General features: G+C 28.8%; 1 protein-coding gene across 1 annotated transcript in view; it reads right to left on the bottom strand.

Annotated features, from left to right (window-relative positions):
• LOC123300994 (protein I'm not dead yet-like) overlaps positions 1 to 22116 on the bottom strand; it is a 60407-nt gene extending 38291 nt beyond the window's left edge. The window contains exon 1 of the mRNA XM_044883699.1: positions 21985 to 22116. Within this exon, the coding sequence (XP_044739634.1) occupies positions 21985 to 22004 (20 nt within the window). The 5' untranslated portion in view covers positions 22005 to 22116. The remainder of the gene's footprint in view (positions 1 to 21984) is intronic.
• Positions 22117 to 23217: the final 1101 nt, after the last annotated feature.

The raw sequence follows: 23217 nt of genomic DNA, 5'->3' as shown, positions 1-23217 counted from the left end.
ACAAATAGTAGTGACTGAAAGAAAAAATTATTTTCTACTTTTTGGTAAAATAAAGCTTGTCCTTAAAAAGTATTTTTATATGAAGTTTTTTATTTTGTGACACAAGTTTTTTGAATAACTCGACGACCGTACATCTTATTAAATATAATATGTGATTAAAAAATTAAGTTAATACAATAGTGAAGAGATAAATTTCGAAGATTCTTTTTTTCTTAAATCAATATTTGCCGACCTATACATTATTAAAGATAGAATTTTGTTTACCGAAAACGTTAGGCGAAATTTTCAACATGATTGACGACATCAAATTTGAACGTAATGATTCAGCGATACTGCATGGTATGAATTTTCAATATACCAATATCGTATTTTTAAGAGAGCAGAACCATAACCAAACGCCCCTGAAGGGTGCGGTAAGTGAAATTTTTTGCAAAATATGCACAAAAAGAAAATAATTTTAAAGTACCGATTTCAATAAATAATTTCCTTTTAAACAATAACCCTTTGAAGGCAACGCCACTGAATCGATTTTTATTTAAAGATATGGCTAGTATCGACTTCAAAGCTTAATTATACACAAGGTAACAATTGATTGGAGTCGGTAATTGTGCATTTTTCGTCGGTCTAGAAACATGCTTAAAAAACAAAATACATGAAACGCTAAAAATTTTGTTTTAAACTTTCATTTTCATTTAACACATGGTTTTCAAGCCATTTAGGGAAAACTGATTTTAAGGTAGACAAGTGAGAACAAAAATTGTTGAAATACCATGTATAGGCAGTGTTGATTACACAATCGTTTGTTTTTATTACCTACGTCATGTAAGTAAAGAAAGGTAGTCACTCTTACATGCAAAGTAATCAGAATATCTTTCTTCTCACTTCCTCAGGAAATATAGTATTCTATATGCTATAAACAAACAAACACATGCATAATATATGCAACGTATAAATTGAAAATATATACAATACCTGTAAACATAGATACTTTTTAATGTATCTAACTTAATAGGGTACTTTCGGTAGTGAAAAATAAATCATGAAATTTGAAAAAAGTTAAAATTTATGTAAAAATATACTTAAATATTCTTATTTCGAGTCATAAAAGTACAATTTTCTTTTATAATATTAAAATTAAAAATCATAATTTTTGAACTGTATATCACGTGACCTAAAACGCGGGCAAGCCCTGATGTGATGTCATATCGGTATGAACCATATAGTGTAGACAGCTGGATATAATATATCCATAGATAATATGTATTTATATTTATTATAATTAGTTGTCTATGAATATATCTGTCAAACTTATCTGTGTTATTTTGTATAATGATACCGATATTACGTCACCAAATTGGATGCCCCGTTTTTGACAGTTTAAGAAAGGTTTAAAATTTAAGTTTTTGGCAAGAAAGCGTGTGTATTCTTCCGAAATAAATTTTTGGTGGCTTATTATTAACAAAATCAACATTTTGAAATACTTTCTCAAATATAGTAGAATACCCTATTTGCGCCCTCACGGGTAAACGATGATGTTTGCGAAATAAATGTTTCAAACAAAACAAAAATTTCAGCTTGCCATATCTTTTCGCTTTTGAGTTATCTTGTTGACGGACAGACAGACAGACAACCGGAAATGGACTAAATAGGTGATTTTATGAACACCTATAACAAAATTTTGTTCGTAGTATCAATATTTTTAAGCGATACAAACTTGGGAATAAACTTAGTATACCTTGATATATTTCATATATACATGAAATAAAAATCCACCCCCTATCTCCGTGCAAGGAGTTTCATCGTGGCACAGTCTTTGAAAATAAATGTTTGGGTGCATAGAGTTTTCATATCAAGCTTTTTTGGCGCCTATGTTCCGAAGTCCTTATTAATACGTTAGCAAATAATTACCCTCATTCTAAAATAAAAATAATTAGTTTGTAAATCAATCTTTACACTCGGCGCGGTGTAGGTAGAAAGGAATTGTGCTATACATATACACATAGTGTGTTATAAGATTTACACCAAGTGTACCTAAATTACCTGTGCAAAAAGGATCTATTATAATACTACCGTATGTTTTGCAATCATTTTCATAAAATATAATGATTATTGAATACAAAAAGTTTGTCTAGACATAATTAGCTCTTAAATCGTCTGTCTTCTAATCGATTTAACGAGAAATATTATTAATTAAAACCAAATCTATAATAAGTATAATACCATAATTTAACTTATATTATAAATATTATATGATTTTAATGTTTATGAGTTAGATTTATAAAAGAACAGGCATGATAACGGAAAGATTACTCGTTTTTATGAATCTAAATTGTCACCAATCATTGTAAACTAGCGGTTTGCAAACCTATGCCTGCAATTTTTGAAAGAATAAAGTAATAATTGTATATTTAGTGATTTTGTTTTCCATTTATTAGGGCTCTATTGGCAAATAGCACAAAATAAAACCTGTTTGTATCTCAAAAACAAAAAAGATATAACATCGAAAAAAATAAGCTTAAGAAAGAATTAGAAAACATACAGGGTGTCATTTTTATATTGACATATACTTGAAACTCGAAAAATAAGTTTTATAGATAAAAATGCTTGGGTCTACAGGCGCACATCTTACGCAAGCATTAAACTTGACTCAGGTTTTCAAACTCAATGAAAAGTTCACTCTACTATACAAGCGGTAATCGATAGATGAACATTTTAAATTAGAAAGTTGCTATTGATTAAAAACATTTTTCCGCAAACCGTACAGTTTAGGCAAAAACGGACTGAAAAGTTTTCCCCAAAAATTGTTTTTCGTATGCGGAATCTAGACACATTCCGAAAACACATTCAAAAAAAAAATTAAAGTGGTTTGTTTTTCTATAAAGACCATTTTTGGTCATAAATTGAATGAAGAAACTCGCAAAAGGCTATGATATGGAGTTTCTTATAGGATCCAAAAGGGCATTTTTGCTATCAATTATGGTCTAAACTATTCGGTTTACAAAAAAAATGTTTCAACCAAATATGTTTTTCGCTTTTATAAAGAAGAACTTTCTAATTTAAAGTGTTCGTCTAATGTTTTCCAGTTATGAATTAGAGGGAGGATTTAGTTGAACCGGAAAACTTAGATTGAATTCTATACCCGTATAAGATGTGTGCTTTTGAAATTAACATATTTCCTTCGAAGTAATTTCATCGATTAAACTTATTTTTCGAGCTTCACGCATATGTCAAATTAAAAAAGCACCCTGTGTATCCAATTAAGTCGGTACATATGTAGAACGCAATAGGAAACAAGTGAAAACAAACAATTGACTGTGTTAATTGTTGAAATACCATGTATAGACAGTGCTGTTTACTCTATCACATTACACATATATACATGTCACACATATATAACTGATATACCCATTTAATACACAATTTGCGCATAATTTGCGCTCTCACGGGTAAACAGTTATGTTAACATAAATTTCGATTTTTGCCCCAAATTCCTAGATCAGTTTTTTGTATTTTTAAAATACGTATTTTCGACTACCAAGTATAGTCATCATCAGTAAGAAGTTAACGTTAACGTTAACAATTATGTTAACGAAAAAATGTTTCAAACAAAAGTTGTTTATTTTTTTCTAAGGAACATTTCTTACATTTTAACTTTTGTTCTATGACTAACGTTTTACAAGATGGGTCCGGACCCAAGACCCAATTGACCCATGTTACTCATTTACGAACTTGACCTCACTTTTAAAGTCCGAAGCACGCTATAAATTAAATATATAAATTTCAGCTCGATATCTCTTTCCGTTTTTAAGTAATCAAGATAACAGACGGACAGACAGATGACAGACATACAGACAGGCAGACAGACAACCGGAAATGGACTAATTAGGGGATTTTAGGAACACCTATACCAAAATTTTGTTCATAGTATTAATATTTTTAAGCGTTACAAACTTGGGATTAAACTTAATATACCTTGGTATATTTCATATATACATGGTATAATAGTCAGATATCAATTTTTTGCATTCGTATTACGTTATACGATATTTGTCGAGAAATGTAAATTTTGATCAATAAAGTATCATTATTTTTACAACATTTATTGAAAGAAGACAATATTAATTAACAGTTAGATATCCAATATTATCCATCTACCATGAAAATAAAGATTTTGTTATTTTTACCAACTCTTCTCTGTATTAGAATTGATTATTTACGTCAATACAAATCGACATTTAATCAAGGATGCACTGACATATTCTGTGTGATACACTGGTATCAATTTATCTACTCGTCGATCTGTAGACATAATTATATCAATGCTAATACAGAGAAGAATTAGTACAAATAACAAAATTTATTTTGATTGATCTACGAGTGATCAAATGATATTTGCAATTTTAATATACCAAAACATAAAATTTTTACATATCTCGTTTAGTGATTAGCATGAAGAAAACATAAATAATAATCATAAGAAAATTTCACATTATAAAATTAATAATATGGCCCCCAACGGGCATACCCACCCCGCCTACTTATCATTTATCAATAAGCCATGACTCTAATAGCCGAACTAGACTGTTAATATTATATTATTTCAAAATTGAACTTTGAGCCTACATTTATATGTTTTTAATTTATATTCTAATTTCCTTGAAATGTTTATAATTATTTATAAATGAAGTTCAATGTTTTGATTTGAAAATACTAAAAATAATAATTGATACCTGCATTTACCTACCATTATTATTCTAAATAATAATAATACTATAATAGTAATAATTATCAATAATTTACAATTATATAGAAGTAGGTAAGCCCTAATGGCGCCTAATAAACAGTAATATTTGTAATAATCATCGTTAATTAAGATTTTTAAGTTGCTACAGACACCATTAAAAACTAAAAATTTCATAATTATTAACTTAAAATTTTGAGAAACTGCTCTTAAGTAGATATGCAAGGATTGAATAAATTTAGAGATTTCAATAAAACTTTGTAAATACATTTTTTGATTAACAAAGTTTCTAAAAATCACAAAAAATTCCTGGGTCATCGGGCTTTTTATTATTATTTATGGTTCAAAGTTGGCTAAAAAAATGATGAATCATAGAGGTTATACTTTTCAATTGAATATTTCTATATGAAAAAATCTAGAGAGTGTGAAAAAAAGATATCTTAAATATTTAGACAATCTTGTAGTTTATAATAATACAATAAAAATATTAGGTTGTCGATGATGTAGAAACAAAATTTTAATTTTATTACGAGTTCATCGAAGATCCATCATTTGATGAACAGAGACGACTAATTTTGTTAGAGTTGAAGAGAGATATCTATATTATCAAATTTATAAGCAGCGCTTGCACACAATATATTATATATTTTTGTAGTTGCGTGGTATTGTAAAGCTTAAAATAACACAATATTTGACTACAAAGCATGTATTTGGTTTATATGTAGGTATGTACCGTGTAATAAACCAAAAATTTTTTACAATCCTGTAGGGAAAAAGTCTAAAAATTACCATATGATGTGGTTAAGCGATTTTCGGTCAATTTTTCTCTATGAAAACAAATTGAATCAAAGCAAAACAGTCCGAAAAATTAACCAGGCCTTTGGCAATGATAGTGTTAGTACATGCACAGTTCGACGTTTGTTTACCAAATTTTTGTTCCGGAGATTTTAACCTCGAAGTTGAGCCCCGATGTGGTCGACTTAAACGGCGCAAGGGATGGCGCAAGAACTGGGCTACAGCACCTATGTGGTTTTTGTATGTTTAAAAACGTATTGGATAGGTCTAAAGGCTCGAAAATTGGGTATACTATAACTTTCTGAAACCGAACCAAACCATCACAGCAGAGTCCTATTGCATGGAAATCGAGGAAATGTACCGAAAATTGGGTCAGCAGTAGCCCGCACTGGTCAACAGAAGAGTTCCGATCTTGCTTAACGGCAACACCTCACCCAGCATACTCTCAAGACCTCTCGCCAAACAACTACCATCTTTTCAAGAACTTTGATAACTTTCTCACTGGTAGAACCTTCGCCAATCAAGACCAGGCTAAAACGGCCCTCCTCGACTTCATCGAATCCCGAGCACCAATTTGTATGTCGACGGAACTAATCGACTTGTGTTACGTTGACAAATGGCGCTTATTTAGAATAAATTGAATAAGTATTCATTGAGATATGACAGTTTAAAGTAGACTCACAAAAACGAACAAAACTTTTGAAACAACCTAGCTTTAAAAAAGAAATGCCCGGAACATTTTGAGAGTTAAATTTTTAGTGAATCAATCGATTGAATACATAATCCCTTCCTATTCCAATTCAATCTGACGCGTGGTTTACAGACCAAAAAAAGGTACCAAAATGATCAGAAAAATTTGCTGAACACGATAAACGCAAAAAAAAACGGGGTCTATAAAAATAGAAATCTCAACCAAAGTTTAATGGGTGGCAAAGTTTAAGATTAAAATGGTATTTAAAACAAAAATTGATTTTATACGTATAAACGAAGAACTAATAGTCATATTGCTTTAAGGCAATAAAAATCTAAATTAAAAAAATAGGTAGGTATTCTAGTTTTTAAATAGTGTAAACACATAAAATTTATCTTCTTTCAAAAGACAAGATACTATAATTGGGCAAGCAAAAATAGGCGGTTTAATGCGCATTTGCTTTTATGCAAATGTGGAACGCATCAAAATATTTTGTGTATAGTAGGAAATTAGAAACGGAAAAATCCAATCAAAAGTCCATTTTATCAAAAACAAGCGGCAACTCCAATTATATCCTCGGATTTTTCCAATTTATTAATTTTGTTATAGGATAAGTTGGCTTGTTATCTTGATAATCCAATTAACTTACGGAGAAAAAATGTTAAATTTTACAAAATTGCTATCAGAAATTAAAAAATACGTTGCTATAGAAGAAAACAAGCCAAGAAACATACAGTTTTCTTGTTTACGGCTGATCAATGGCTATAAGTAAACCTAAAAAATTCGAAAAAGTCTAAAAAAGCACGATTTTCTTCCGATAAAAAAAATTGACGTCAGATGCAAAAATAATTATAAGGGTTCTAGATCTCAAAAAAACCTATCATTGACGTCTAGTAAGTCCGATTTGGATGCGTAGATGCCGAAAAAACTTGAAAAAATGAACGAAAATAGTCGTTTTTACATTTGTTATAACTTTTTTCTTTTTCGATTTTAACTTTGATATTTGGTGAAGTTATAAGTAATATGTTCACAAATCTTCAGTTTTTTTTATCAATAAATTTTGGAAAATTTTGAAATATCATTTTTCGAAATTTTACTTAAAAAAACATATTTCGTAAAAACTTTTCTCTTTGTCGAGGGATTATGGTACAGCAGTTTTTCGGGTCTTAATCTCTTCGTCTATACTTCTTCGATCATGATTTTTTAGCAGCAATTGAAACATATATAGAAACATCCGATTTTAACGGGATCATACCCGTAGCTTCACGAAAACTAACAAATGCAAATATTTTTTTAATTTAAAGTAAGTATTTATTAAAAACGTCTTCAAGTTTCAGAGGTCTACGAATTTTTTTTTAGCGCTAAAAACTTATCCCAAAAAAGTGAACTTTTTAAGAAGCCCAATTTCGGCATCAAAAATTAAAAAATTGCACTTGCTGTTTTTTTTTCGAAAGAATGCGCTATTCCCAAAAACTTTCAAAATTTTTTGCTGAAAAAAAAACTGAAGATTTGCGAACCTATTACTCATTACTTCACCAAATATCAACTTTAAAATCGAAAAAGAAAAAAAGTTATAAACAAATGTAAAAACGACTATTTTCGCTCATTTTTCGCTCAAGTTTTTTCGGCATCTACGCATCCAATTCGGACTTACCAGACGTCAATCGATAGACTTTTTTGAAATCTAGAACTTCTCTATTTAATTTTCTTACATTGGATGTCAACTTTGTTTTTATGGCAATTTTTATGGATGTCAACTAATACTTTTGCGAATTTTTTTAGTTAACTTAGCCATTGATTAGCCGTAAACCAAAAACGCTTTGTTTTTTGGCATGTTTTCTTCTATAACAACGTTTTTTTTTTTTCTGATACCAATTTTGTCACTCGTTTCGCAGATTAATTGGATTATGTGTTTTGAATAAGTTTCTTTATGAAATACATATAGTAGAGTGAAATTACGCCTTGTGTATGGATTAAAAGTTCGAGCAGTGAAACTTTGGGGTTTTTCTTTTCACATCAAAATAAGTATTTTTTGAAATTTTTTACTTTCGCGGAGTGGTGCAATGTTTAAAAAATAAAATGGCGTCAAAAATGGAATTTTTTTCAGAAATTTTATCATTTTTATTTTATATTCGCAAAAGGGGACATCGGTGGATATCCAAATTTGGTAGGTTTGTAGTCAATGTTAAGAACTACTCCTCATATTTTTTTGGGGGGGTTTCGTCCCTTCCCCTCCCAGTTATATATATATGTATACATACATATGGTAAAACAGTTCATTTGACTGTAACTTGAAAAATATTTGATTGATTTTAATGAAACTAATATCAATAGTAGGTTTCATTACTTACAACTTTCGGTTAAAATTTTAGCGAAATCCGTTACATAGTTCGGCCAAAATTTCCAATTTAGTAAATTGCTTAAAATGGCTGCCATTTTATGCCATTTTGTCCTACGAGGTTAAATTTTTTTTTAAATTGTAGCATTTTTTATTATCTTTCGATTTTATAATAAGTGGCTTACCCGTAAAATGACTCCTTGATCCATATTTTTGCGAAAAACGGAAAATTTAACACTTTCTGGAAATAATTGTTTGGGGGGTGTATGGACTGGCTTTGGGGGGTGTTTTTTGCTTTGGCATGAGAAAACTATTTTTAAAAGAGGTCTATATGGTTTAAAGCAAAATTTTTAAGTTTTAACCCCCGCGCTGTAAGGGGGAAGTGGTGTATGAAATAAATGTATCTTAAAAGATTTTAAAAAGAGGTCAAAATAGCGACCCCCAAAACCCCTTTATACGTCATAAAAATTTTGAATTTGCAAAAAATATAAAAGCGGGAGGGGAAGGGGTGGATGTTGTAAAAAGTGCTATATTAATAAAAACATCTAAAATTTTGGGTTACTTTATCATTTTAAACTATTTTGACCTCTTTTTAAAATCTTTTAAGATACATTTATTTCATACACCACTTCCCCCTTACAGCGCGGGGGTTAAAACTTAAAAATTTTGCTTTAAACCATATAGAAATAAGTTCTCTTTTAAAAATAGTTTTCTCATGCCAAAGCAAAAAACACCCCCCAAAGCCAGTCCATACACCCCCCAAACAATTATTTCCAGAAAGTGTTAAATTTTCCGTTTTTCGCAAAAATATGGATCAAGGAGTCATTTTACGGGTAAGCCACTTATTATAAAATCGAAAGATAATAAAAAATGCTACAATTTAAAAAAAAATTTAACCTCGTAGGACAAAATGGCATAAAATGGCAGCCATTTTAAGCAATTTATTAAATTGGAAATTTTGGCCGAACTATGTAACGGATTTCGCTAAAATTTTAACCGAAAGTTGTAAGTAATGAAACCTACTATTGATATTAGTTTCATTAAAATCAATCAAATATTTTTCAAGTTACAGTCAAATGAACTGTTTTACCATATGTATGTATACATATATATATAACTGGGAGGGGAAGGGACGAAACCCCCCCAAAAAAATATGAGGAGTAGTTCTTAACATTGACTACAAACCTACCAAATTTGGATATCCACCGATGTCCCCTTTTGCGAATATAAAATAAAAATGATAAAATTTCTGAAAAAAATTCCATTTTTGACGCCATTTTGTTTTTTAAACATGTTGCACCACTCCGCGAAAGTAAAAAATTTCAAAAAATACTTATTTTGATGTGAAAAGAAAAACCCCAAAGTTTCGCTGCTCGAACTTTTAATCCATATAACAGCCTTTTTTTGCTTAGATTTACTCCAGTAATATTCTTATTTTTATAATTAAATAATTTTTACTTTTTTTTAAACATGTTATCATTGTTAAATAAATAAATATTATATACAAAATTAAAATTAACTTTTAAGTTTATTTAAATTTGAATATAATAAAAATTAAAATAACTCATGAGCAGCAAAGCCCCATCGCTAATGACACATTTCCCCCTCGTTAGATACTTATTATTATAAGTTAATTTTTATTGAAAACGGATTTTGTCTTTTCATGTTTTTGAACACAGAAAATCTTTTCTTAAAAAGGCGAGAAGGGTGTCCAGGGAGTCGATACTACCAAAAAACAATTCCATAACATTAAATCAATTCTCAAATATATTTTCTACTCTTTAGCTCAATTTGGAAAAGTTTTGGAGGTGTGTATAGCAGGCCTGTAAATAAAATCAATAACAAAATTTCTCCAAAAGTCTAAGGAGTCTAAAATAACAGTCATTTTTGATTATTTTTAGTTGAATTTTCAGTGAATTTTTGATATTTTGAAACATAGATTTTTAAGTCACCGCGCAAATCCATTGAGACTTCAATATCCTCTCACTTTTGCGACTTTTTAAACAATGTTTAATAACAATAAATTGTAATTTTACACTTTTTATGAAATTCGGTCCTATTACGTACGAATTAATAAGCTAATAATACGAGCATTGCCCGTACGTGGCTACGAGTCTGGTGTAAAGCCTTAAAAACCACGAAAAACTAACTTTGCGGCGTAAGAAAGGAAGTCATGGTGCTGAGAAGTTTACAGATACAGAAGACATTTTCTTGACATAATTCAATCTATATGTACATTTTCAAACCACGGGCACAATTTGAAAAGGCTGTCGAGGAGGGCTATGCTTTAACAAGTCAGAAAAATCTATTCTATTTCGATATAAAAACGGGAGGGAGACTAGTGACATCTCCAAAAAGCACTCTCTTGACTCAATCTCTTCTCTGTACAGATTATCAATTCTTAAGCTCAATTTGACGGGACCGCAAAGACACGTAAAACTTCAAAAACGCCGAAAAAACGGTTTCCTCCTGGGAATTCCCTCCAAACTGTGGAAATGAATCCCGGATTTTATAATATCATTCTGTTTAGTCAATATTTCGTACCCAATTTCACCTCATTTGGAAAGGAACCCTAAACCGGACTGAAGATGGCCAACAGGATTTCAACTGCTCAATAACTCAATCACCCTGTATCTATATTTTACAGAGATAATTTTAGAAGATTCAAAGATAATTTTGGAAGATTAAAGATATTTTGTGAATATTGAAAAAACGCCTGCTTAGAAAAATTGAAAATTTTCATTAAAAGCTAAGGATCTTTCATGATTTTAAGCTTATCTTGATAAATACGAAAACTGCTTTAAAGATGTGGGTGTGGCATCACCACATTTCAAGAAAAAAATATCTAGCGCCATTGTCTTATTGCGAAGACAATAATGTTATGGAATGCTCCATGCTTGGGCTATTGTGTGCCAAATTTTTCTTCAGAAGCAGTTTTGGTATTATTCACAATAATTTCTTTTTCCTCTAAATAATGTCAAAACGATTCTGTATCTAGAAAAAGGCACTCTCTCAGTTATAAATATCATTATTTTAATGTTATCACCACATCAGACATTCCAAAGCTCCATAAATAGTGCTCTAAGTAATAAAACGGATGTATAATACACAAACCCCACCTCTCTCCGTTGACATTTAGTGTATAAGTTTATATTTTTGGAGAAAATATGACTAAAGAATTATTTACCAATAGATTATACTTATTTGAAATAGAAAATCTTAAAATCCTTCAATAAAATACTGAAGGATTCATAAATTTACAAAAGTTTTCTCGTGGCAACGTTACGTAAATACTTCCTTACTTACAGTGCAAAGGAATAATGTGAAAAAAGCAAGCCAATTTATATTATCAACCGCAATAAGCCGTATCAACAAGTTTCTGTAGTAAATTATTATAGTGGTCCGAATATTATCAGCTCAATTGATTGATTTCCATTTATTTTAAAAACGCAATATTAGTCGTTAATGGTAGGTCCGCACGATACCAACTTCACACAGACTTCTATAGAACTTTGTCTGCGCAACAAATCAATGCAAATCATAGTCGGTATGATGGTAAAGTCTTACTTGAACATTTTTACTCAGACTTTCAGTCTGTACAAACAATAGTCTGTATCGGGTGGACCCACCATAACTGTTCAAAAGTTTATATCTGAATTGGAATAACACTAAAATTTTAGAGGAATTTGTAATTAAAGATGCACAAGCGCCAGGCCAATTTTGGATAAAAGGCTTGATTTTTTTTATATGAAGTTGGACTAAGTCTAAATCAATTCTGAAAATTTTAGGAGTTGTCCGATTATTTAAATAAATAAATGACTGCAAAAGTAGGAATTTAACATTGGTCTTATGAGAAAACAATAGATGGATGATATGTTTTCATAGATTTCTCCAAAACTAGTCGGTGCAAATTTAAAAAAAAATATTTAAATTAACCGGCCGACTAATTAAAGATGTATGAGCTAATGATAGTGGGGACACAAATTTTAAAAATTATATTTGTTCAATTTTGATAATGAATTATGTTATAACTTGACAATATAAGAGGAAAAGTAAGAATAAATTTTTCGATATCTGGAATAATTTTCAAAATATCGAAAATGGATTTTTTTTTTAACTATTCAGCTTCCGATATTTCGAAAACCAAGACAGATATCGAAAAATTGTATTCTAATTTTTCGTGTACATTCATGAAGTAATAACAAAATTCATCATCAAAGTTGAAAATAAGATACAATAAATTTCAACCACAAGTTTAAACTTGCCTTGGCGCTCGTCGTACTACCTTAAAATAAAAAAAATTTATTTTATTATTATTATTATTGATTAAATCTTAAATTTCATCTAAAATTAATTTCCTTTGTTATTATTTTACATTTACTTACCTACCTAATAGTAATCGAGAAATTTCAAATATTTCTTAAATTCACAAATCACTCTAATAGGGTATTATCGTTAGTCAAAAACAAATTATGAAATTTGAAAAAAGTTAAAATTTATGTAAAAATATCCTTAAATATTCTGATTTAAACTGTATATCATGTGACCTAAAACGCGGACAAGCCATGATGTAATGTCATATCGGTATGAACCATAGACCATCAATTAGTTCAGTGTGGACAGATGGGTATAATATATCCATAATCAATATTATAGTTGTCTGTGTTATTTCGTATAATGATACCGATATTACGTCACCAAATTGGTTTAAAAAAGGTTTAAAATTTAATTTAAGTTTTTGGCAAGAAAGCGTGTGTATTTTTCCGAAATAAATCTTTGGTGGCTTTTTTTATTAACAAAATCAACATTTTGAAGTACTTTTTCAAAAATAGTAGAATACCTTATTCCCTTAATACAAAAATGATCAAATGAAAATAATTAAATAAAATTTGCAAGATTAAAGTTGTTTTTCAGATAGGAATTTTTTAATTTATAATTCAGATTTATTTTCCAACAATACTAGTCAATTCTAGCTTGAGGGAATTTGTTTTCCATTATCTTTTAACAAAAACAGAATATAATTAAAAAAAAAAAAAAACAAACTTAGGAAAAATTATAAGAATTGCTTTTAGTCAAGTAGTCTCTTTCCGCAAAGTTATTCGTTCGGCGTGACACACAGATAAACTCTTTTTTTAAATTTAAAAAGGAAGCCGTTTCCAAAAAATGTTGAATTAATTTTTTTGCAGCCACTTGCGAGACTGTAACATTCTAGATATTTTGTTAACATATTATTTTATAATTTCATATTTTGAGTTTAATTTTGAATGTTAACAACTTTCTCCAATAAAATTTTTCCATAAAATAAATAATAAATATATTTTGCTCTTGTAGACAATATTCAATACATTTTTTATGCCAATCTTCTTTTTTAACTTTTTATAAAGAATGACTTTTTTTTCGTAAAACCCGTAATTAAAATTTTTTCCTTATAATAATAATATGTAATAAATATTTGTGTTCGACCATTACAAATATTTATTTATTAATTATAATAAATATTTGGTATATACAAAATGTTAAAATTAACATTAATTTTTAATTTTTCTTTAACAGATTCATCTTAATTACAGAGAATTGAAAAAACTACACTCGAACCAGGACTCGAACCCGGACTTCTTGGATTCATGTCAAGCGCCCTTCCAATTAGGCTATTTGAGTTCTAGACACGAATGCAATTTTTTCAACTCAATGAATTTTTTTTAATTTGTTTATCCTCTTATTTATTATTATTACTTATTGTTTATGAATCCAAGAAGTCCGGGTTCGAGTCCTGGTTCGAGTGTATTTTTTTCAATTCTCTTTAATTAAGATTACTAGACAAGATATTTGTCAATATTTAGTTTACGCCTGTATGTAACATATTACATCAAAATATAGTCGAATAGACCATGATGTAAATATCGTGTGTATGATTAAATGTAAACAACAACAATAAGTAATAGATTCATCTTACTTTGTATTAATAGGAGGAATCTTGTTATAAATTCGTATAATATAATTAATTAATTGGACCGTTAAATCTTTTTGTAAGATTGCTATCATTAGTTCTTAAATTATCTTTAAATTTAGTATCATAATTTTGATTAAATTGCTTGTCAATGAACAAATGAGGATACTTTTAAAAAAAATTACCGATTCCATTACCTGTAGATCGAATAGAGTTAATATTTTAAGATATTTAAAAATGGGCTTACAGTGAGCTTGGGATCCAGCTCCTACCATGGTCCATAAGCATATTCTTTTAGTAACAAATAGCTTTGGCATATGAATGGAAACCCCCCCCCTATAACAAACCCATACCAAAGGTGGGACTCAATAAAAGAATAAAATATATTTTTTAATTTGTTCATTGTATTTTCTAAGTCATTTTTCTATTTTTTTCTATTTGTCAATGATTACACCCAGAAACATGACTTATGTAAATGTAATATTTCCAAAAGATGGATGATATAATGTACTATCTATTGCTCTGTATGCTGCGAATGTTTCAAATTTGATGTATTGTGTTTTTTCTATTTTTAACTTAAACCCGTTATCAATAAACCATTTAGTACACCAAGTAGTGACTTATCCACCGATAAGAACAAGTTATTCTCATCTATATCTGCATACGGGATACTCACATCGTAAGCAAAGAGTAAGCCTTACGTTCCACTCCTATAAAATCATTATAAACAATATGAAACTCAAAGGACCAAGGGTGGATCCTTGCGGCACGCCTATGTTTACTTTTTTTAATTCATAATAAACAACGTGGTACCGACCTCCAGATGCAGTAGATATTTGTACCATCTGTTGACAGATATGACTTAATTAATTCTAGAGCTACAATTAATTACTTTTTACGTCCTGAGCACGATATAAAAATATAAGCTTTATATCTTATTTCGTTTTTGAGTTTCATGTTCATAGACGGACAACCGGAAATTATTATTAATAATTATAGTAAACTAAATCCGTGGATATAAGTACTAAATAAATATTTATATCACATTTGGAATTTTTTTTAAGCTAATTTTTTTTTCGATTATGTAAGACAAATGCTAACTTTTTACGTGCTTGACTCATTTTCCCTAAATGTTTTTTTTTTTAATTTAAAACCCCGTATTAGTTATGGGAAATCAATCTCGGTAGTATCTAGATCCAAATTGCTAATTTAGGCACGATGACCAAAATACAAACGTGTTTTATTTATGAGCGTTGAAATCACTGTGAAAAAAGTATATGCATTCTCTAGCAATATTTTTTGGAAAAAATCTTCTAAAATAAGAACAAAAAAAAATGATTTTAATGACAGACCGCCCTATTGATACGCAGAAAATAATTGCTAATTGTAAAGGATGAGACTTGTACGAACGGAATGGGCAATTACTTATGCCCCCCACTGCCGCGTCGCTCGGAAAACTGTGCGGGCAGAGACTATTTATCCTACTTAACTGAACAGAAATCTTATAATATTTCCTAAGTTTAGTTTTTATAACCTGTATTTATGAAATACAGGATGTCTTTTTAACTTGACATTGCGTGAAACTTGAAAAATAAGTTTAATCGTAGAAAATGCTTCAAACGAAAAATGTTAACTTCAAACGCACACATAAGTTTTCCGGGTCAATCAACAGAATAATTTAGGCAGTAATTGATTTAACGAACCTGTAAAAAACTACATATCATATCTCTTTGCGCGTTTCTTTATTCAATTTGAACAAAAATGAAAGGAGAAAACATATAAAAAAACCAATTTTGGGTATAAGTTTTCAGTTCGTTTTTGCCTAAACTGTATGGTTTGCGGAAAAATTTTTCGAACAAAAAATGTTTTCCTTTTTAATCTATGACAGTTTTCTAATTTAAAGTGTTCTTTTATCTATTACCAGGTATTGAATAGAGTGAGCTTCTCATTGAGCCTGAAAAACTGAGTCAAGTTTAATGTCTGCATAAGATGTACACCTATAGACCCAACAGTTTTTGCTTGACGCATTTTAGTGATAAACCTTATTTTTCGAATTTCAAGGAAATGTCAACTTAAAAAAGCCATTCTGTATATATCAAGGTATACTAATAGTCGCAAGGCAAGTTGATAACGCTTAAAAATAGACCACTTTCGGTTGTCCGTCTGTCTGTCTGTCTGTCCGTCTATCAACGCGATAACTCAAAAATGAAAAAAGATATAAAGCTTAAATTTTTATATCGTGCTCAGGACGTAAAAAGTAAATGAGCAACATGTAAACCGTTAGAGATAGATCAAAAGTTAAAATGTAAAAAATGTTCGTTATAAAAAAAAAAAACTTTTGTTTGAAACATTTCTTCATAAACATCATTGTTTACCCGTTAGGGCGTAAATTCTTCGGTGGAAAAAACTTCGGTGGCCATTTAGTCACAGAAACTATAAAAGAATTAAATTATAAAAATTTGCAGGTATTTGTTATTATTTTTCAACTAGTTGTCTTGTGAAACATTCTCGAAAATTTCTTCTTTAAAATTATATTTTGTTTTTGTTAATAGATAATGGAAAAAAATTTCCCTCAAGCAAGAATTTACTAGTTTTGTAGGAAAAAAATTTGAATCATAAATTAAAAAATTCCTTTTGGAAAAACAACTTAATCTTGTTAAATTTAATTAGGAATAATAAATTGGTTTAACAAGTTTTAATTAGTATAATAAGAGGGTTTTTTAGTGCCGGAACACTAAAAATATAAAATAAAATAAATAATTTAAAAAATCAAAAACCCGACTGCGTTAATTAAAAAAGAAACAAGGCTAGTAGTCTACATAGTGATTGAAGTCGGATTTTTTTAAATAGTTTTCTTTTTTAATTGTCATGGTTAAAAAATTTACTATTTAAAAAAATCCAAAATCTAAATCAAAAATTTGACCTTAAAAATAACAAACATATCGTTTTTTTTTTAATTATTGGTAATAAAAATCTGTTTATATATATTTTCCATTAATTTTAATTTGATTTTCAAAATTAAGAATATTTAATGATATTATGGCCATAAAATAAAAATTTTCATTTAAACAGTAATTTTTTACAATCAAAAAATAAATAATTTTCTTAATTAACATTCTTAACTTGTTTAGACTTTTTGGAATGCCAACACGATAAGATCGATTATATTAGCTTTTGGCTCTACGGTGATTGAACACTATATTGAGTAGGATAAGTAATTTATTTGTTTAGCTTTCTGCGTGTTGAGGGAGAATGGACATGAAAAAATCATTATTCGAAAGAGGAACGTTCATTTTTAAGAAAAATTTCTTTATTAACAAGTTAAATTTACAAAATTTAAAAAACTCCCGACAAATACGATTTATTTCTTGTAAACCGATTTTTGGAAACTTAGCTATAAATTGTTCATGCAATCAAGGTGGTTCGACCGTTTAAGGGCTACGATGCCACTGAAAAACACACAGACGCACAGATAAACACTTTAAACTTATAACACTCCTTTTTAAGTCTTTATCAAGGTGATGGTCAAGTACGTCAGATGAGATGAAAAGGTTAATTAGAGATTAGCTATCATTTTTTGGAACAAATGTTTGGAAATATTTTAATTGAAATTGAAATATTTGATTTGAGTTTGTTCTTTTGAATTATTTTTTTAAATTAGGCTAATTATTTTACCATTTCACTTTTCAAAATGAATTGAGCGAGGCACGGGAGCCAGATTAATTTGACAATTTATTTCCATATTAATTATTTATTTGCTAAAATTATACGTCATGCCTTTTCCAAACTGAATCGATTTTGAAGATCACCTACAATTTTTTAGTTTTTTCGAGAACGGAACTCTAAGCTCGCACTTGAAACATAACTAAGAACACTCTCCGTTAAATTACCTTTCAAATGAAACAAAAAAAAATTAAAATCGGTTCATCCCTTTAGGCACTACAACGCCACAGACAAGACACATACACATAGCGGTCAAACTTATAACACCCCTTTTTTTAATTCAGGAGTTAAATAAATGTTTTAGAGGCGTTTTGAAATTTGTATATCCTTAAGTTAGGTATTTAAGGAATTAAAAAATCAAAAAGCCAGACTAATCAGTCAGGTCTAAATGTTAATCAGATAATAAATATAATAAAATATAGTGGACTTGGCGAAGAAAGTAGAATCCTAATTATGGAGTTCCACAAAGTAAAGCTTTCTACAATTAATTATTTTGTAAAATGTTTTTTTTAACAAATCAAAATAATGTTCTTGAGGCACTCAAGTAAATGTAGCTTCTTAAAATTTTATATTGAAGCTTATTTCATAACGAATAATTTGAGCTTAATTAATTTGTTCGAGCTTTACTTTGTGGAAGTTCATATTTAATAAAACGATAAAATATATCACTGCATATTTTAATAAATTTATTTGCAATACCTTTCACGATTTATTCTAAGGTTTTTTTAATTTAAAAAACCGAATGTTTTACTTTTTTTAAATCATCATCAGGTAGAAAAGATCAGCTCTGGTGATGCTTTTAAACAAGTGAAGCAATTGTATCTATCGTTTTTTTTAATTAATAAAAAACCTTAAAACAAATCGTGGAAAATTGCAAATCAATTTATTAAAATATATAGGAATTTATTAATTTAGATACTCTTTGATCTATAGAAGTGGAGATATAAGCGTAAATCTTAATAAAAATATTCGCTTTTGTTATAAATTGTTAAAAAAAAAACAAATGAATCAGATGTCTGATCGCAGCAAAATTATTTTCCTGAAATTCTGCATAAAATAAATTTTTCACCCACTTTGGTTGTTACGAAAAAATAATTCAACAATAAAATATAGACCACAAGCCCACGCGGAAATTTTCGGGTGAAATGACCCACCAGGAAACATGTTGAAAAACATGCTTTTGTACATGTAACAGTTTAAGCACCATGGCGTCAGTTTTCATACAGATGAGTACAGTTGAGAATAAGGATGGCACACCCCTGGATATCTCATCCCTGTACCAGCAAATATGTACGCCGTTGATGGATACTAACTCTGCATAAGTATCCGAAGCATAAATGTCGTACATAAATAAAAGCGTATAGCTTCGGAAATTGGCGGCAGATCAAAAGTTTTTTTTAACTACCGGTACCGAAATAACCGGATTTATTTCTGTACGGAATTTATGAAATTCTCTTCGAATGCCTATACAGAGTTAGTATCCACCAACGCGGTATAAATTTCACATCTCACAAGGATGATTTTGTCACATCTCACAAGGATGAGATGTGACATTCATAATCTCACCTGTACTCATCTGTACCGCGCAAAAATAACGGCATGGTGCTTAAACATACTTATACATATAAGAGCATCTTTTTTAAAATGATTCCTGGTGGATCATTTCACCCGAAAAATTTCAGCATGGGCTTGTAGTCTAACTTATTACAGATTCTATCCTCATACTTTAGACATATAGTTACTATTTTTAATACATGGTCTCCTAAAATTATTTTAAGAACTTTTGATTTTTTTCACCACTTGCTACGAAAGTTGTTGTTTGTTTTTTTAGCTAGCCACGATAACAGAGTAGCCACGGTTGCGGTTACTACGGTAGCGGAATTTCGCACGTGTCAAGCTAGTTTAATTTATTAAACCACTTCTAAATTTGTTTAATTAATTATTTAATAAATTTGGCCAGCATGGTCGGGATTTGTATCTCAACTCACTAACTTTTTTACCCGCTTCTTTTCCAGTACAGAGCCAAAATAAGCGACACCTCGAAATACTCAAAATACTTTACATTTATGAAACTTCAAACTATAGTGAATTAATTACACGAAGTAGATAAGACAAATTTTTAATGTCTTTTATTGAAATAATATCGTGCTAACGTTTATGATTAATGAATTGTTCATTAATTAAATCAAGTTAGAAAATTTATTAAATTTGTTAAAAGATAATAAAATAAAATTTTATGACAAGTGTGCTATGGAATGTAAAAACTGAACAAATTGATAATTTATTAATGTTATTTATGTATTCAAATATTTCAATAAACTTTTAATAATTATAATTATAAGTGTTGACCAAAATAATGAAAAAAATTAAAAATGCGAATTTTGTCATGAAAATCGGTAAATGAGTATAAAAAAAATATTCTGAGCAAATTTTTCGAATAGTTTTTTCGATATCTCTAACCATCTCCGACGTTAGGAAAAATATTTAGAATCATCCCTATTTGTCGTTTTGTAGCGGGCTGAGTTTAAAGTTCTTAAGAATCTTAAAAAATTTGACCCATCATCTTGTACGGCTAGATATTGGAAAATTTCAAATCGATATTCCTTTAAATAACGAAAAAATGAGTGTGTCTTCACCTTAAATGCGAAACACTGTATTTACGGAAATATACATGTTCACTATTCTAAAGTACAAAATTTTAATATTTTCGTAAAAAAATCAAACTAGATAAATAGCTTCATAAACAATAAACTTTTATTATATAAGTTGTATGGCATTCACACAAGATTTTTGGAAATTTTATTACAAAACTTTTGTGTTTTGACTTTGACACTTTTTTTTATTTACAGATCATTTTACATTTCGGTATTTTTGTTTTACTTTTATTATTTTTGATTTGACTTTCCGGTTAAATTAAAGTAGAAGTTGCCATGGCAAGTTTAGACTTGTAGTTGAAATTATTTGTACCTTAGTTTCAACTTTGGTGATGAATTTTGTTATAAATTCATGAATGTAGACGAAAAAAAAAACAATTTTTCAATATCTGCCTTGGTTTGCGAAATATCGAAAGCTAAATAATTAAACAAAATTTTCAATTTTCGATATTTTGAAAATTACTCCAGATATCGAAAAATTTTTTTCTTACTTTTCGTGTTATATTGTCAAGTTATAACATAATTCACAATAAAAATTGAAAATATATATTTTTTTAAAATTTGTTTCCCCACTACCGTGCTCAGACATCCCTAATCAATCGGACACAACGGATTTTTTTTTTTTTTTTCAATAATTATTTATTCAGTTTTTAAATATTTTTTTTTTTTAATTTCCACCGACTAGTTTTGGAGAAATCTATGAAAAGATATCATCCATCAGCTATTTTTCCACAAGACCTTTGTTAAATATGCCTACTTTTGAAGTCATTTATTTATTTAAATAATCGGACAAACCCCCCCCCCCCCCCCCCTTTAAATTTTATTACAAAAATTTTGCAATCTTTTAAAAAAAAATTGCATTTTACATTTCGGTTTTTAATTTATTATTACTATTTTTGCTTTCAGGCAAAAAATTTTACCCGAATAAGTGTAGTTCCATAGCCCGTTTCTTTTGTAAAATCAAAATATTCATTACGAGAAAATATTGTTTCATTTCATGTTTAAATTTTAAGAAAGTTGTGGTAAAAAAGTCAATTGTAGTATTTATTCAAAAATTTGTAAATACAAAAAAAAAAAAAAAAAACATAAACTTACATCATTTTCAAAATCTTCATTAATAAAACATCAACAAAGTATCACAATCGTTAAAAAAAACACAAACACACACTCACAACAAATGGCCAAAAATAATTATTCTTCTATTCTGGCAGAAAACGTGATGAACTTAAATAATTTAACTTAAATTAAATCAATTCTGTTTTTTTATTGTTATTATTATTATAAATAAATCATTGAACAATGCTTTCAATTAAAAATAATAAAATGCAATGACTTAAACAAGTGACTTAAGTCCAATAACTGATTTAAGTACTGTGAAGTAAGTCTAAGTAGTATAATATAAAATATTTATCAAATATTTGTATTGTTGTAATTCATCTGTAACAGTTCATAGTCAGTTTACAAATACAATATTAAAAAAATTTCTTTATTGTTAATATTATTAATGATTATTAATATTTAAATATGTACATACATCTCATAGCACAATAATACTTACAATTTAATAATGATAATAATGGATTTGATCCCCACCCCACTACTGTTTGGTTAAATGGTTTTAAACTGATCTTACTTGTGTAGGATGTTGGTAGTATTCAGAGTTAAAATTCAGTATTGTTTTAGTATAGCGATATAATAACGTCTAAAACTCATTAATACAACTGAAACTTTAACAATTCACTGTGTTAATTGTTGGAATACTCTGTATAGAAATTTTTATACCCTGTATCTATGAAATATATATCAAGGTATAATTAGTTAAGTCCCAAGTTTGTAACGTTTAGAAATATTGATGCTACAAATAAAATTTTCATTCATTCAAAAATCATCTTAAGGAGATATGTAAGGATTGAATAATAATAGGGATTTCAATAAAACTTTATAAATACATTTTTTGATAAACAAACTTTCCAAAAATCACCAAAAATTCCTGGGTCATTGGGCTTTTTATTATTATTTTATCGTTCAAAGTTGGCTGAAAAAATGATGAATCATATAGGTTATCCTTTTCAATTGGATATTTCTATATCACAAAATCTAAAGAGTGTGATAAAAACTTATCTAAAATATTTAGACAATCTTGTAGTTTATAATAATACCATAAAAATATAAGGTTAGCGATGATATAAAAATAAAATTTTAATTTAATTATGAGTTCATCGAAGATCCATCATTTGATGAACAGAGACGACTATAGTTAGAGTATTGATGATTGAACAGCGATATCTATATTATCAAATTTATAAGCAGCACTTGCACACAATATAT

The sequence above is a fragment of the Chrysoperla carnea genome, chromosome 5 (assembly GCF_905475395.1).
Source record: "Chrysoperla carnea chromosome 5, inChrCarn1.1, whole genome shotgun sequence".
NCBI lineage: Eukaryota > Metazoa > Arthropoda > Insecta > Neuroptera > Chrysopidae > Chrysoperla > Chrysoperla carnea.
The sequence above is the reverse complement of the archived record's forward strand: the minus strand, read 5'-3'. Positions and strand labels throughout refer to the sequence as shown.